Source organism: Excalfactoria chinensis, chromosome 3, assembly GCF_039878825.1.
Source record: "Excalfactoria chinensis isolate bCotChi1 chromosome 3, bCotChi1.hap2, whole genome shotgun sequence".
Lineage (NCBI taxonomy): Eukaryota > Metazoa > Chordata > Aves > Galliformes > Phasianidae > Excalfactoria > Excalfactoria chinensis.
In genome coordinates this window covers 99613631-99628381 of record NC_092827.1, presented here as the reverse complement: position 1 = coordinate 99628381, position 14751 = coordinate 99613631, and the positions used below count along the sequence as shown (strand labels likewise).

Genomic DNA, 14751 nt, shown 5'->3' with positions numbered 1-14751 from the left:
GTACTGTTGAGCAATTGACTACTAGTCTCTTTGTAAAAGCAGGAAAGCTTACTGAGAAGATAACCCAAACCATAGGTGTGTTCTGGTCTGACATCAAAATGAGAAGGTACTGATGTACAGGAGGTTAAATCAGAAGCTTTTTCAATTGGAAGCTGAGAACTACTTGACTGGTCTTCCATTGTCTGCTGTGTGGTCTTAAACGATCTGCTTTCCTTAACAGTTATTTCAGAATGTATGTTAGACCGAGGAAAGGCAAGGAACGAAATGCTGTTAAAACCAGCCTGCTCATTAGCACACATTAAGGATCCTAAAGGAGACAGCTGTTCCAAGCAGGAACAATAACATTCAGTTCTTGAGCTGTCACAATCCTGAGAAGTAATTATTTTATCGTCAAAATGATTGAAATTTTCAAATTTGCAGAGTGAGTAAGCCACATTATTTAAGTCATGACTTTGTAAAGAAGTAGATAAAACATTCTGATAAGGAACATTCTTACACTTTGAAGTATTAGTGTTTTCAGAGTGAGTTAAACTACTTTCAGCGTCATAAAGACTAGCAAAGCTCTCCTGTTCTGCATTTCTCCTTCCATTCTCAAATGCCTTTTCTGATGTAAAGGGAGAAGAGATTCTTCCGGGCCCGGAAAATAAGTCCCACATCTCTGTGTGTTCCTTCAGTCTTTTATGATCTGTTACTCCCGTGTTTCCTCCACACAACTCAGAAGCACATTTGCCATCTTTAGAAATAAATGGAAAGTCACAATGTGGCTGCCACTGTTGACTTTTCTGTTAAAAACGTCAAAAGAAGAAAACAGAAATGTCTTTAAAAAAATCTTCTGGTTTTAACATTTCTTAAATTCAGGTTTGATTTTGATTGGGTTTGTACAATCAACCGAAATTTGTAGAATCACTGTATAATCTGCCCAAATTAGAGAAGGAAAACCCAACAAAACCAATTGAGGTCTGATTCAGGAATGATTCATCTTCCCAGGCTACCATTGTTTTTACTTTGTACAGTATCCATTTCACTTGGTTTATATTTGTTTTATTTAAAAAATAAATAAATAAATGAAAATACAGGAAAGTCAAAAGGGCAATGAAGAAATTTTCAAGTCCTTTATTGTTTTTCCACACACGTACAAAAACACTATGCTACACTATCCAAGACCGTGTAAAAGCAAGCACATGATAAAGTCAGAAAGTCCAAGACAGTTTATTATAAACAATGGGAAAGTCCAAATGAAAGATACCGAAGCCCCCCCTTCCTCCAGAAAGGTTTAAATACATTACGATACTTAAGAACTACTCACCAAGTCAGGTCATAAGCAATGTTTCAAGCAATTGCAAAGGAATTAAGGGGTCCAAGTCTCAGTATAAGATCACAGGTATTAAACCTTCATGACATTCAGGCAAATTTGCCCAATGTTATTGCAAATACTACAAGCAATTATACAGTACTGAGCTCACCACGAGACACAACAGTGCAGTGGTATTCTGAATTCAAACATCTGTCCTCATTAAACGCCTTTATAACCTAAGAATCAGGAAAAGGATACTGTTCTGAACTAAGAATCATGAGAAAACAAGGAAGAAACATCCACAGCAACATACCTTTCAATCAAGGAAAAAGCTATGCCCAATCTGAAAAAAATCACTTTCATTCCAAGATAGACAAATAAATTACTTTCTCTATTAGCCATTAATCTTGCTGTGAATTCAAATTTCTAATTATGCAGCTAAACATTAAGAAATTTAATTACAGGGCATGCCATAATTTAAGACAACCACTTAATTCTGACAAATTAGGACCTACCTCGTACTTCAGCTTGCGCTGAATGGTGCCATTATTAAACCTCTCATTATCCTAAGAACAAAAAAAGGTACAGGTGATTATTAAATAAAGCATTGTTCTTGTATAAGTTCTTTCTAAGTACTTATAAAAAGACATCTTTTAACAGCCCCAAATAACTGTTTTCTTATTTATATTTATTAAACCACTGGCATAGAAGTCAAACAAATCGTTCCTCAGATGAATCAGATTATCAGTTTTGAAATGAGCATTTGTTTGCAAGTATGAACAGTTCCTGATCTTCCAGAAGAAACTTTATCAATGTATTAGAAAGGCATAAATTTTGATTCTATCTGCAATCTTCTTATGGCCATTTACACAACCATCCTTGCAAACTGAAATAAAACAAAATACAGCCACTAGAAAACAAGAACAGGAGGACCTAAAATGAACAGCCCTGATTTATATGTATATGTATATATATATGATAAATTGGAGTTAATGCAGGAAAACATGAAAATTGTCGAACAAAAATAATTACTTTGTGTATGCACATGCAGTACTGAAGGTCAGGATTTCTTACCCATCTTTGCTCACCTTTAAACTTACTGTAGACCAGAACAGGTTACCATCATTATCAGCTTTATGATGGATGTTTTGGAGCCTTCTCTGCACTTCTTGTTCAATAAAGGCATTTATCCTACGAGATACAAGTAGGAAAAGCAAATAAGCACATTCTTTGACAAAATCTGAGACAGGCTAGAAGGCGCTCTGAAACATTTACAAACCCTACCGCACAACTCTAAACTGGCAGGCTTAATGTTAGACAAGCTTTATCTGTCCTTAACCAACATAGATTTTTTGAACAAGTGTTCATTTAGCAGCCAAAGGTTTACAGTTTAAATAATTTGTTATCACAATTACACAATTCAATGGACCACAGGTTAAGTCACCACTTTGCATCTATCTTCACGCACAAATGGCAGTGAGGATAAGGGAGATGAAGAAACAGAGGCTGAGGTTGTATTTTTATCACTCTATGGTTTGCTTTTATGGGTAACTCATGCTACCAAATGTGTGGTCTTTGAACAGAAAGAACATTCCAAGAGTTGGTATTAATAACCATAAATATAAGAATAAAAAGAACATAGGAAGGAAAGAATAGATTTTAAAACAGTAATAGCTAGCAACTGTCCTGTTAAGAAGGCTTAATGTAATTGCACTTGTTTTGTTGCTTTTAGTACATATAAAGCAATATCACACAGACAATAACTGTAGATGCAAAATCCATCTAATTTTAGAATTTCACAAACCTGCATTCAAAAACTAAATGGTGCAAGAGTAACAGATAAGCCTGTTGGTTATTTAAAGCATTGCAAATTTATTTCCAGACTCTTCTTTAAATATAGTTACTGGATTTAACTACAGTCCAATGCTGTCAGGACAATCTTTCAAAGTATTTATTTCCTACTCCATTCATATCAAACCCAGGTTACCCACCTGTCATCAACCAGCGGAGCAGAGGGTGGCTGTGGCTTTGTTGGGCTTGTTGGGGAATTGCTATGGGACAGTCTGTCCTCTAACGTTTCATGATTTCCTTTCTGACCACCATCACCCTCATATATTTTTTGCTTCAGTTGCTGGATTTCCTGGTCCAGGCTACAACGAAAATTTAAAAGGTAATTCATGTTGACTGTTTTAAGGTGTCATTGCTTCCCACAGTTCCTGTACTTACACTGTAATCCATGTATGTAAGATCTTCGCTATCAATATTTATGAAGATACAAGCATACTAATTGTTCTTTAAGCAAATGTAGATAGGAAAGTAGGGATGGCTCAAGAAATTATCACAGCAAAGCTAAACTAAATAAAACAACATCAAAATCTTTCAGCAGTATCTACCTCAGTGCATTAAATATTCATTCAGGAAGACTAAACATATCTATTAGGGTAATTTGAATAAGATTTCCCTCATTACAGAACTTTATTGAAGATCTCAGTTATTCACCTTCTAGTGTGAAGTAAATGAATGTATGGGGAAATAAATATCTCAAAATATAGCAATAATCCCAAGAAAAAAGACAACCAAATCCAGCAACACGGCAGGACACATTTCCTAAGAAAATCTTAATAGCTGTATGCTATATATATAACTCGTACTACGTTTTAAGTTATTCGTCCTGTCCGCACATACACACAGTCGGAAATTTACAAAATAAAAAGTCTAGTATTAATTTCACATAATCTAGAAATCATCTTTTGAATCAGAGATCACCTCACTTTCTCTAACCATAGAATAAATACCACATCATCCAGACTTATGCACAGAATAGAATATATAAAATCAGATACAGTAGTTTAGACCGAAAACGCCTGAGGCATCCAGTATAAAATAAGAAGCACTTCTTGCAATATTTATCACTTAGTCAAACTCTATTTTAACAAAGCAACCTGCAGAGCACGGTTTTCACTTAAAATGCAGCCAAGATTAGATTAGTAACGCAGTAATAAACTTCCTCATTGCCATTACAACTTTTGTCTCTAAAGGTAATTGTTTTTCTCAGGTTTACTTAAAATTACAGAGTAAAAGAGGAGTTCTTGCAGAAGGAAGGGGAATGATTCAAAGAAAGGATTCTAGCGCCTCAATTGCAGTTGCGTGTATCCAGACTGAAGTATAATGCTACAACTATTTTATTCCCTCCTGAAGGTTAGTACAGAAAACTGAAGAGAGCACAAATGCTGAGGGGCTTAGGCAGGAGTAAAGCAGGCTGAACTGTTACTTCATTTGTTGAATACTTCCCGCAGCACAGCCAGAAACCATCTCTTTCTTATGATTAGCAGCAAAACAATCTTGCATCCTGCAGGAAAGTGGATGGGAGATAGCTGATGGATATGGGGGAGTGTTTCCATCTATGGAAAATGATTTTAACCACAAAAATCAGAATTATATGAAGGGAACATACCTTATCCCCCAATTTGTAAACAGCCTCCTATCAAAAGAAATAATTTCCTCTAGCTATAATCTTATCCAGCTGTGATGCATCTGTCAGTGAGTTGCTCCTTGCCCCTTTGGAGTGATGCATCCCACTGCCTCAGAGGTGACTTTACAGTTACACAGTCCTCATTCTATTGCTTTAAATCACAAGAATTCAGAGCTCTCTGTGAGTACGTCAATGACAATCTGCACTGAGTTATTCAGGGCTCTCGGGGCACTCACTGAAAGATGCAAAGTTGAATTTAGTTTGTGCAAGAGAATTTTAAAGTAAACAAGGGGAAAAAAAAATAAATTCTTTCACTTCTTTAGAATCTTTTTCCAGTTTCATTCCTCTCGCTGACATGATATTTTTTCTCACTTACCACACAACCCAGCAACCTCTTGAGGGTTAACTAAGAAGTTAACTGGAACCTCCAGTTGCTTCTAGATGGCTTTATTCAAGTGAGATGCTCAGTGCAGCAAGCTAGATTATACCTCCTTCAAGACAATTACAAAAATAAAGGCAAACATCTGTGACAGAACGATAACTCAGTACTGAAAACTTCTAACTAAAAGCCACACAAAACAGCTTTGAATGCTGAAAGAGTGCTCTCCATGCAGGGTGTAGAAAGGAACTCTAATCTTCTGATAACACTTTAAAAGAAATGGGATACAGAAGAGCTCACGGATATGGCGACTGATAGGTATTTTTTTTCAGTGATTTTTCTCATCGAGCATCTGCTTTGAAGTGTTTCCAAAAGAAGAATCACATAATCACTATAAAATTTAAGTATCACACCACAAATTCTACCTCATGAAAAATAAAATCGCTTTTTTTTCCACCAGTAATGACAGGTTTTCAGGCTCCAGCATTAGCAAATCAGACAACACGTTTTAAAATGCCCATTTTGCCCTTTCTCCAAACTGCATGGATTCAGTCCACCAATCCCAGCGGATTTTTGCTTAGGCCAAAAATTAAATAAATAATTCTTCCTATCCTGCAAAGGAAGAACCCTCCTTATCTGAATCACTTTCCTCTGAGCCTTCCACACCTGGCATGAATGCTACAGTACAGCTCCAAATATCATGTGTACGTAGAAGGGTACAGACAATGCTTCTGTCACACAGGGCTGTATGAAAGCATCAGTATATTTTACACTAATATATGGCTGGCCTACTTATATTAGCCCTAAAGCCAGTAGCAAAAAATCAAACATCCCACTGGTTTACTTGAAATACCTAAAAAGCAACAGGCAGCCTCAGTTGTGAGCAAACTACTTAAAATCAGAAGCTCAAACAGTGGGATACACAACAAACTGCCCCCTCAAAATCTAAGGCATAAAATGATTCAACTTCTGTGAATTACAGGCTCTAAATATTGATGGTATCCTAACACTTACCGCTCCCGGTCTTGTTCAAGGGCTTTTTGCTCAGCTTCCAGACTTGCCTGCAGGCCTGCCTGCTCACTGCAGCTGTTGTTCAATGTGGCAAGCTTCTGCTTCTGCTCTTCAATTTCAAAGTCTATAGTAGAACGACGTTGCAAAGCAGAGTGCCTTCTTTCTAACTTAGCTACAGCTTGTTCCAGTGCCTCTCTCTGTTGTTTTTCCCTTGATTCAAGGATTTCTTTTTCCTTCTTCCAAACTTTCTCTTCCTGCCGAGCTACATTGGCTGTGAACTCAAATGTTTCTTGAAGCTGCTGCAACTGATTTGTGCTAGCTCTATATTGTGCAAGCTGCTCTTCTTTATCTTCTATTTCTTTCTCTATTTGATACAGAGTATTATCTAATCCTAACAAGCCTCCATCAAGGACTTCAGAGGCTCTTTGCTTTTCTTCCAACAGAGCTGGCAAATGATTACTATTCAGGTACAGAAGCTGGCGTACTTTAGATTGAAGCCTGTATTCTGCCATCTTTATCATGTCAAATTCTTCAGCCTTGAGAACAGCGTCGCCAAAGTTTTCATCATCCTTCTTGGGATTTACAAGCTCTTCCTCAGCAAGTTTTAAACTTTCCAGAGTTTCTTTCTCATGTGCTATTTCCCTTTCTAGGTGATTCATTTGTTGAACTAAATCTTTTTCCAGAATAGTCAACTGCTCTAGTTGTTTCTTTTTAAACTCTATAAGGCTATGCTGTGCTTTTTCTAACTCTTCACAGTTTTCTTCATCTTCAGATCGGGCTTCTTTGACTTTCAAAAGAGATTCCCTGATATCTTCAAGATCTCTCTTCTCTTCTTCGACTCTTTGAACGTCGCCTCTCTTGAGGAGCTGAATCATGACCTGCTTCTCTCGAAGCTGTTCTTCTAGATGAGCCACAAGCATCACCTGCTCCCTTTCTTGCTCTTCGATTCTCTTTTTTTCTGATTCCAGCTTAATATACTGTTCGTCCTTTTCCTGTTTAAGTTTTTCTAGTTCTCGGAAAATCTGCATTTTCTCTGCTTTTTCTTTATGATTAAGTTCCTGTAGGCGCTGCAATTCCTCTTTGACATGGGCAAAAATTTCCTCCTGCTGCTTTTTCTTTTGAAGTTCTATCTCCTGTTGTTCCCGCAGCCTCTCTTCTTCAAATTTCTCTTTTTCAGCCAGCAAATCCTTCAACCTGCTCTCAATGTGAACGCTTCTGCGCTTCAGACTCTCTTCCTGCTTTCGAATTTGCAGCTGTACTATTTCTGTTTCCTTGCGCTGTGACTCTACTTCTTGTTGCATTCTTACCAGCTCTGCTTTGTCGGATCTTTGTTTTTCCTCCATCTCTTCTATCTGTTTCCTGCAAGAAAACACTTACATGAAATATATCCATCTTTTTTTTTTTGTTTTTATGAGGGAGGTCAGTGATAGGACAAGGGGGAATGGTTTTAAACTGAGACAGAGGAGGTTTAGGTTGGTTCTTAGGAGGAATTTTTTCACTCAGAGGGTGGTGATGCACTGGAACTGGTTGCCCAAGTTGGCTGTGGATGCCCCATCCCTGGAGGCATTCGAGGCCAGGCTGGATGTGGCTCTGGGCAGCTGCTCTGGTGGTTGGTGACCTGCACATAGCAGGGGGGTTGAAACCGGATCATTGTGGTCCTTTTCAACCCAGGCCATTCTATGATTCTATGACAACAAAACCCTAGGAACTTAAAAAGGTTTAGATAGGAATTTTATAACATATATCACATTTTTACTACTTTTTAAACAATTTTGTTTTGCTACAGGTTAAAATCTTATACTCCCTGGAAACAAATGAATCCTTGAGACAACAGCACAGATTTCAACATGCAAAACCACAGATATACAAAACTATAAGAAAACATGTTAGATAGCATTTATGCTGGTGGAATACTGCTAGACTGTTAGCTCTATCTTAGCCAATAAAAATATTGATGGAATACAGTGAACAGTGAAGAGTAAGCATTTATATTTACACATGCACATGCTTATTTTCATACAGACAAAATTTAACAATAGGACTTTATTTGAAATTTGCCTCACCAAAATTGATTCAATAGGGGAACAGAAACTTTGCCTTCTCTTTTAATGTACCTAACGGACTGACTGCTAAACAGGAATATAAGTTTAGGGACAGATGCAGTTGAAATAACTTTAAATAAATCACATCACATGCAATAACTCATTTAAAGGTTCTAGTGAGTTCCATGTGAGATCCGAAGAACTGAGACTTGATGAATTAAAGCACACGTATAATGTGAACTCAAGGCTTATCAACAGAACAAATAAGTATCAGTGATTCTACATCTTCTAATTGTTCCGAAATTAGGTTTGGGCTTTTTAGTGTTATCATCTGTTTTGGTTTTTAGCTTAACTTATTCCAAGTATGTAAAAAGCTCTTTCGAAACCAAGCAAACAAAGTGTCTTTCAGCTTTTGAGTCTAATCAGTGCCATGATCTCCAACAAGATGAAATCTATTACTTTTAAAATCCTAGCTGGTATGATGAATCAGATCAGTCAGGTCAGTTCCCCAGATGACAATACTTCCTTTTGTGTTTTAAATCATGTTCTGGTATTATTAGTATGCACGCATCAATACTAATGTTGCTTAGTATTTACTTTGCTAAAGATCACAGCTACAATGAAGCTTGTCTATTTGGTTATTGTCTGGTTATTAATCAGTGAGAACCTACAGTACTTCAGGGAAATAACTGAAGTTTCATAGGGGGGAAGAGAAAACAAGAAGACACAGATATTTGCATCAGCATCCCCAACTTAACAACACTGTTATTCAAAACTGATCATTCAAATGAGCCTATGACGTGTGCATGCATACATACATACAAACACATACACAAAGACCAGAGAACGATGTTACCTTTTGCTTTCTAATTTTTCAAGTTCCTCTCGTTGTTGTCTCTCAAATTCCAGTCTGATGAAAAAAATAATGACTATTAGAAAAACAACATACAGTGCATTTCACAGCGTCTGCTCAAAATACTCTAACAAGGATGTGAATGAAAAAAGTTTTATGAACTACTTTCTACAATAACAGAAAATATTTCCTTCATTAGAGTTACAAATTAGATATCATGCTGTCAGACACTTGAGAACAAACAGAAAATGAATTTCTAGGGGAGCAGAAAAAAACTACGTAAAAAGTAAAGATAAAAAGACATAAATGATTAGGATAGCCTCTGTAAGTTAACTACATGCGGACGTGGCAATCAATAGATAGGAATTGAATTTCTCTACCTTAAACAGATCGGTCCTTTTACAGGGAAAAGACTGCCATGGGAGGTAGGGGGAAAGAGAGCAATCAATTAAGAGAAGAATTGATAGAAAAACCACAATAGCAGTATAGAATATTTTAACATGACCAGCAGTTTGTTTTATTAGAGGTTAAACAGGGTAGATCCATAGAACAGTCAATTACATTACAATTCAAAGCAAAATTTACATAGTGATTCTTTCTGAACATGTTTTACAAATGCCAATGGTCGTTAATCGATGCTGATAATCCTGTGGTTTATTAGCTTGGCCAGCTACGAGAACTGAAAAGAGCTCTGAAACAGTGCTACAGCATGCTCGTAGTTCTGCCTCTCCCTCCCAAGAGAAACAACACATCCCTGTGATGCCCATCAGTGAGGCTGAAAAAGCACAATCCTGCAAAGTGAAACACTCCAGCACAGAACACAACACTAGCTTCTTTATCTCAAATACTTTGAGATTTTTAATATGCTTAGTTTGATACGGTTCTGAGTAATCATGAGAAAGTATTTTCCGTCACTCTTAATACCGGCTGTTATTACAGTTGTACAGAAGTCCCCCTCTTATTTTAATTTCCTCCAACAGATTTATATTCTTTAAGGCAAACTTCCAAAATAAATATTTTATGTGCCTTTTTTTTAAAGCATAAAGAGCCTGAACGTGGGCTGAAACATTCAACTAAACACACAAATCTCCAGTTATTTCAGACCTGTTATGGCTTTAGCAGTTTGCAGGTGAGATGGTTCATTAACAGTGAAAAAAAAAACACAAGACTGCATCGTGATCTAACTTGAATTATTTGTGGAACTGCAATTTAAGATGTCACGATTGCAATTAAGTAGGCAGGTGCTTTAAAACTATGGTGTATTTAATATTTCTTTCCAAAGTCATGGAATTATCTGTGGCAAAAAGGAATTGCCCTTAGAAACATGCAAAAAATACACCACTAATATGATAAAATAATTCAAGTAAACCATGACTCCAAAATGCCCAAAAAGCATCATTTTAACCTCTGCATTAGTGAAGAAACATCAGTTTTAAAAACACCGTTTTCCCCCATTTCTCACAAACTTATATTAAAAATGCCCTCGACAATGCCTAAGAGATTAGCAAATATAGATTTCTACACACAGCTCCAGTCATTCAGAGCCTTCAAATCAATGTTTCACCAAGAGCTCTCTTTCCCCTAAGAGTATGTCTGGGATGGACACTTGTAGGCACAACGACAGAGCACAAGAAGAGATGACAACTAATGAACATTTGAAAATCCCTCTGTTTTGCTGCAGTCTGCCTCTAGAATTCATAGCCCTGTTCACTTCTTGGCCAGGGCTTGGCCATATTCATCGTTATCTCAGTCCAAAATAACACAGATCCTGGGGATCTGGAGTTCAGGAATACAGATGTCCATTAAGCACTGTCAGATGCAAGCCATGTTTGCTAACATAGTCAGCAAAGATGATTTACAAGTATGCCCATGCTTAGTTAAGCCACAGAGAAATAAAACATTTCTGATCTGCTAACATAATGCACAAAACCCAAAGCAAAATCTCTTGATACTGTGACAGCCTTGTAAAACACAAGATTTGGCTAACATTTTATACGCACATAAAAAATGATAAGTGGCTTTTCATTGAGATCTGATAGAAGGAAAACAAGCCCTCACAGCAGTCATTGAACTAAAAACAAGTCTGTGGTGAAAATTCTGTGATTTTCTTCTCGATGAAGCATCTCTACCACCTTTGGCAGTGACAGTCAGTTTTACTTTACACCAAAGCAAAGCTCCAGCTGCTGAAAGGGCTCTTCAGGAAGGACAGGAATGAACTACACAAAAGCAGTTCATTCTCCTGGGTAAATGGCTGCTTCCCAAAGATAACTGCGGATCACCATCAACATCCCAACCAACAGCTTCCAACCACTACATCCAGCTGTTCTAAAAATGTACCTTCAATGCATTTGGGAGAAGTAAGGTATAGTCCTACGAACTGAAGGCCTAATGCAGCCCTGTGTATTGCTGCTGTGTAGATGCAGTGATACTCAGCGTGGTTGGAGCTCCACTGAAGGCTCTGCAGTGTCTCTGTTCTCCAGCCATGGTGCTCACACTGCAGCCTCTGTTTCCACAGGGGTAAAAACAATGGGTCTTCCCTATCTGGATGTTCATTTTCTCCACACATTTAGGAATTCATGATTTTTGATGCCGCTACTTCTGCAACATTTGCTTCAAACTAATTATGAGTTCAGAGTTATTTCAGAACAGAAGAAGATCTGGGGAAGCAGGAGTAGCAGTGATAGCAGGAACTTCCCCTCTTAAAGAGTTTACTAAAATAAAGACCCAGCATCACCAAAAACAGAACTGGCTGTAAGAAATCACTGCCAATATGACAAAGTACAGATGCAAGACTGATGTTCTGTGGTTCAGCCTATCCTTAATAAAGTACTTTGTCACATAATCTCTGCTTAGAATAGAAAAAAAAAAGTATTAGCTTGAAATTAATATATATATATAGATATATACATATACAGATATTAAAGACTAGAATCTACTCCTTCTTCTTCTGTAGATCTACCATAAAAGAACTTAATCAGATCAGTGTAGAATTAAAATAGCCACCATTTTCCTGGAAAACATGCTATATCTAGAGATAAGGACAGTGCAGATAAGCTGTAGAGAAAAGGAAGTCAGTTGGACTGGTTCAATGCCACAATAGCCTAATTTACACAGCACAAAAGCGTGATCTGGTGCTACATCTATTAGGAAAGACTGAATACTAGCAAGACAACAAAGACGCCACAATTCTGTTCAGTAGCTCAATGCATGAGATTAATTCAAAAAGAAAACCAACATCCTGAAGACAAATCAAGGTTTCTCATGAGTGGTTTCACAGTTACAGTATAATATAGCTTACAAAAGGCCCACAAATGAAATCTTCAACACAAATCTATGAGAAAAACTGTTTTATCCAAAGCTTATTACCTAAAGCAGTGTCGCATGACACTGGATTAGAGAAAAAGATTGGGAACGAGCAGAACAAAGGCTTTGGTACAGTAAGACAACATTTACAGGAAACCAACAACTAACCCAACAAAAAAACCCACACAACAGAAGTCACACACACAGACCACCCACCTGAAAATATATTTAAAGGTAACAACAATTTTCATGTGAGGAACGCAGAAATAAAATGAGCAAAAAATCTGTGTGTTATTATCTTTAAAGAAAACAAAACTTCAGCGTAGAAAAGAAGTTGGGAATAACCATATGGAGCTGAAGGTGGAATGAAGTCTCAGTGAATTCAACTGGCACTGAGCAGACGTGCTAAAGTAGTGCAGAGATCTTGTTATACGTGATGTCACGGTGACCACAGTGACCACCACTAAATGTCTGGGGGTTGAAAAACAAAGTTTACAAATCAACTGCTAATTTGGACATTATTCTTAGCCTACAGAGCTAATGTGGTGATATGGGTTTTCTTTCCAAAGGAAAAAAAAGGAGTGCTTTTAGTTGCATTTAGTTGCAAGAACTTCAAGCCTGTTCAAAAGCTGAATCTTTTTCAAAGGAGCATAAGCTGTCCCTACTCTCTCATTTTCATCATTTCAGAATAACAAGCACAATGTACTCTGAAAACAGGGCTGAGAAACCAGCTAATGCCATGTGCTTTAAGAGAGGTATTGCAGATCATTAAGAGTTCCTTTGGTTTTGTTTTCTTTTATTGTTCTTTTAAGTACACAGTATTTTAAATCAGGCGCTATCACTTTCTCTCAAGCTCTGAAATAAGTCCAGATCCCATACAGCTTCAAAGGAAACGATCTCTTAATGACACATCCAGAAATCCAAAAACTTCAACCAGCTACATGAGGACACTTCATAGCCACACACACACACATATACAAAGCAGCAGTCATCTATGTCATTTGCTCTCATCACAACTGAAAGGAGTAGCCCACAGGCTGTCCTTCCACCACTGATTGGTATGGACTCTAAGCACTACAAAATGTTTATTGCAGCTCCCAGAAATTGCAAATTCGGCTACCAGCCTTTAGGTTATCAGAACTGAAACTAGAGGGAAAAAAGGCTGGGAGTAGCAAATTAACAACAGGCACAATGCTGGCCATCTACAGACATCCCACAAACAAAGGAAAGAACACAATTGGACTGCTACTGAGCATACCTCAGCCCATTGTTGTAATGGTCCATGTCCTATATTGCAAGCCGACTCTTTACGGACATTGAACCACTTGCTTTGAATATTACTGAGCCCTAAATGCTTGGGAACTACTTTATTCCAAGCATGTTTTTTAACTTGTAATTACCTCAGCCACCTGTTTCCCCTGAAAATGTTAATTTCTGTGGAATTACGCCTATTTGGACAAGCTCATAAACAAAGAAACAGTACTGTCACAATTGAGGAAAAGGAAAGAAAACAGTTCTAGCACCAACACAAATAAACTTAAAACTGTCACGGAGCCTAAGCTGAAAAGCTGCTCTTGCCAAACTGCTGTCCATAAAGCTGCATCGATTGTGGAACAGGCTTTCTTCCACTAATTTACAAGACAAAGCTCAGTCAAACAGCAGTGAAGGCTTCAGAGTCTACCTTCCTGTTGCAGCAGACATAGAAGCTGTAAAACCTGCCATATTTGAGATACTTTTTCTTTACTCACGGATCTATTAGAATGAGAACCACCTCTGCTCTGCATGGGCGAAGTGTATTATAAGTTATGGCATATATTGTTTTCAACATTGTTAAAGTATCTAAATATAGGCATAAAAGACTAAATAATGAACTGGCAACTACTGTGAGCTTCCTCACTCCAAAAAACAAATGTACTTAGTAGTAACTAGAATAAATAGCTATTATTGATTAAAAACAAGTGACAGACATGCACTCCTCCTGTAATGTGAGCCTTAAGCACAATGCTTGCTTGCATTTACAAATTAAGTAAGACAAAATACCCATTCCTGAAATGCAGTTCAGAAAGAGTTCCAGGAAAATAAGGCGAGCTACTGGAAGAAGTGATGAAGAAAAAAGAAATGATATTCCACTAAATGTTGGAAGGAAAGACTATAAAAAGAATTTACTGAGAGCTGCTCCATCCTACATCAAGTAACTTCTTCTTAATTTACTTTTACAAAAGGATCATGGAATAAATCCTCTGTGCAAGACAGGATGTAGCAGTATGAACTTGATAGTAAGAGAACTCATTCTGAACCCTACCTTCAAATGGGCATGTCCATGCTGTCATATATTGCTGTAAATCTGAAAGGCTAAAAAAGTGAAGCTATTCTGAAACAATCTGTCCTAATTTATGC

General features: G+C 37.4%; 1 protein-coding gene across 4 annotated transcripts in view; it reads right to left on the bottom strand.

Moving 5' to 3' along the window:
- Positions 1-14751, bottom strand: part of KIF16B (kinesin family member 16B) — a 126449-nt gene that overhangs the window by 50165 nt on the left and 61533 nt on the right. For 3 of the 4 annotated variants that reach the window (XM_072333335.1, XM_072333337.1, XM_072333338.1), the window contains 6 exons: positions 9432-9464; positions 9055-9108; positions 6160-7515; positions 3286-3444; positions 2383-2485; positions 1810-1860 (listed from right to left, as the gene is read on the bottom strand). In XM_072333335.1, the coding sequence (XP_072189436.1) occupies positions 1810-1860; positions 2383-2485; positions 3286-3444; positions 6160-7515; positions 9055-9108; positions 9432-9464 (1756 nt within the window). The remainder of the gene's footprint in view (positions 1-1809; positions 1861-2382; positions 2486-3285; positions 3445-6159; positions 7516-9054; positions 9109-9431; positions 9465-14751) is intronic. The other variant, XM_072333336.1, reaches the window with a different exon arrangement.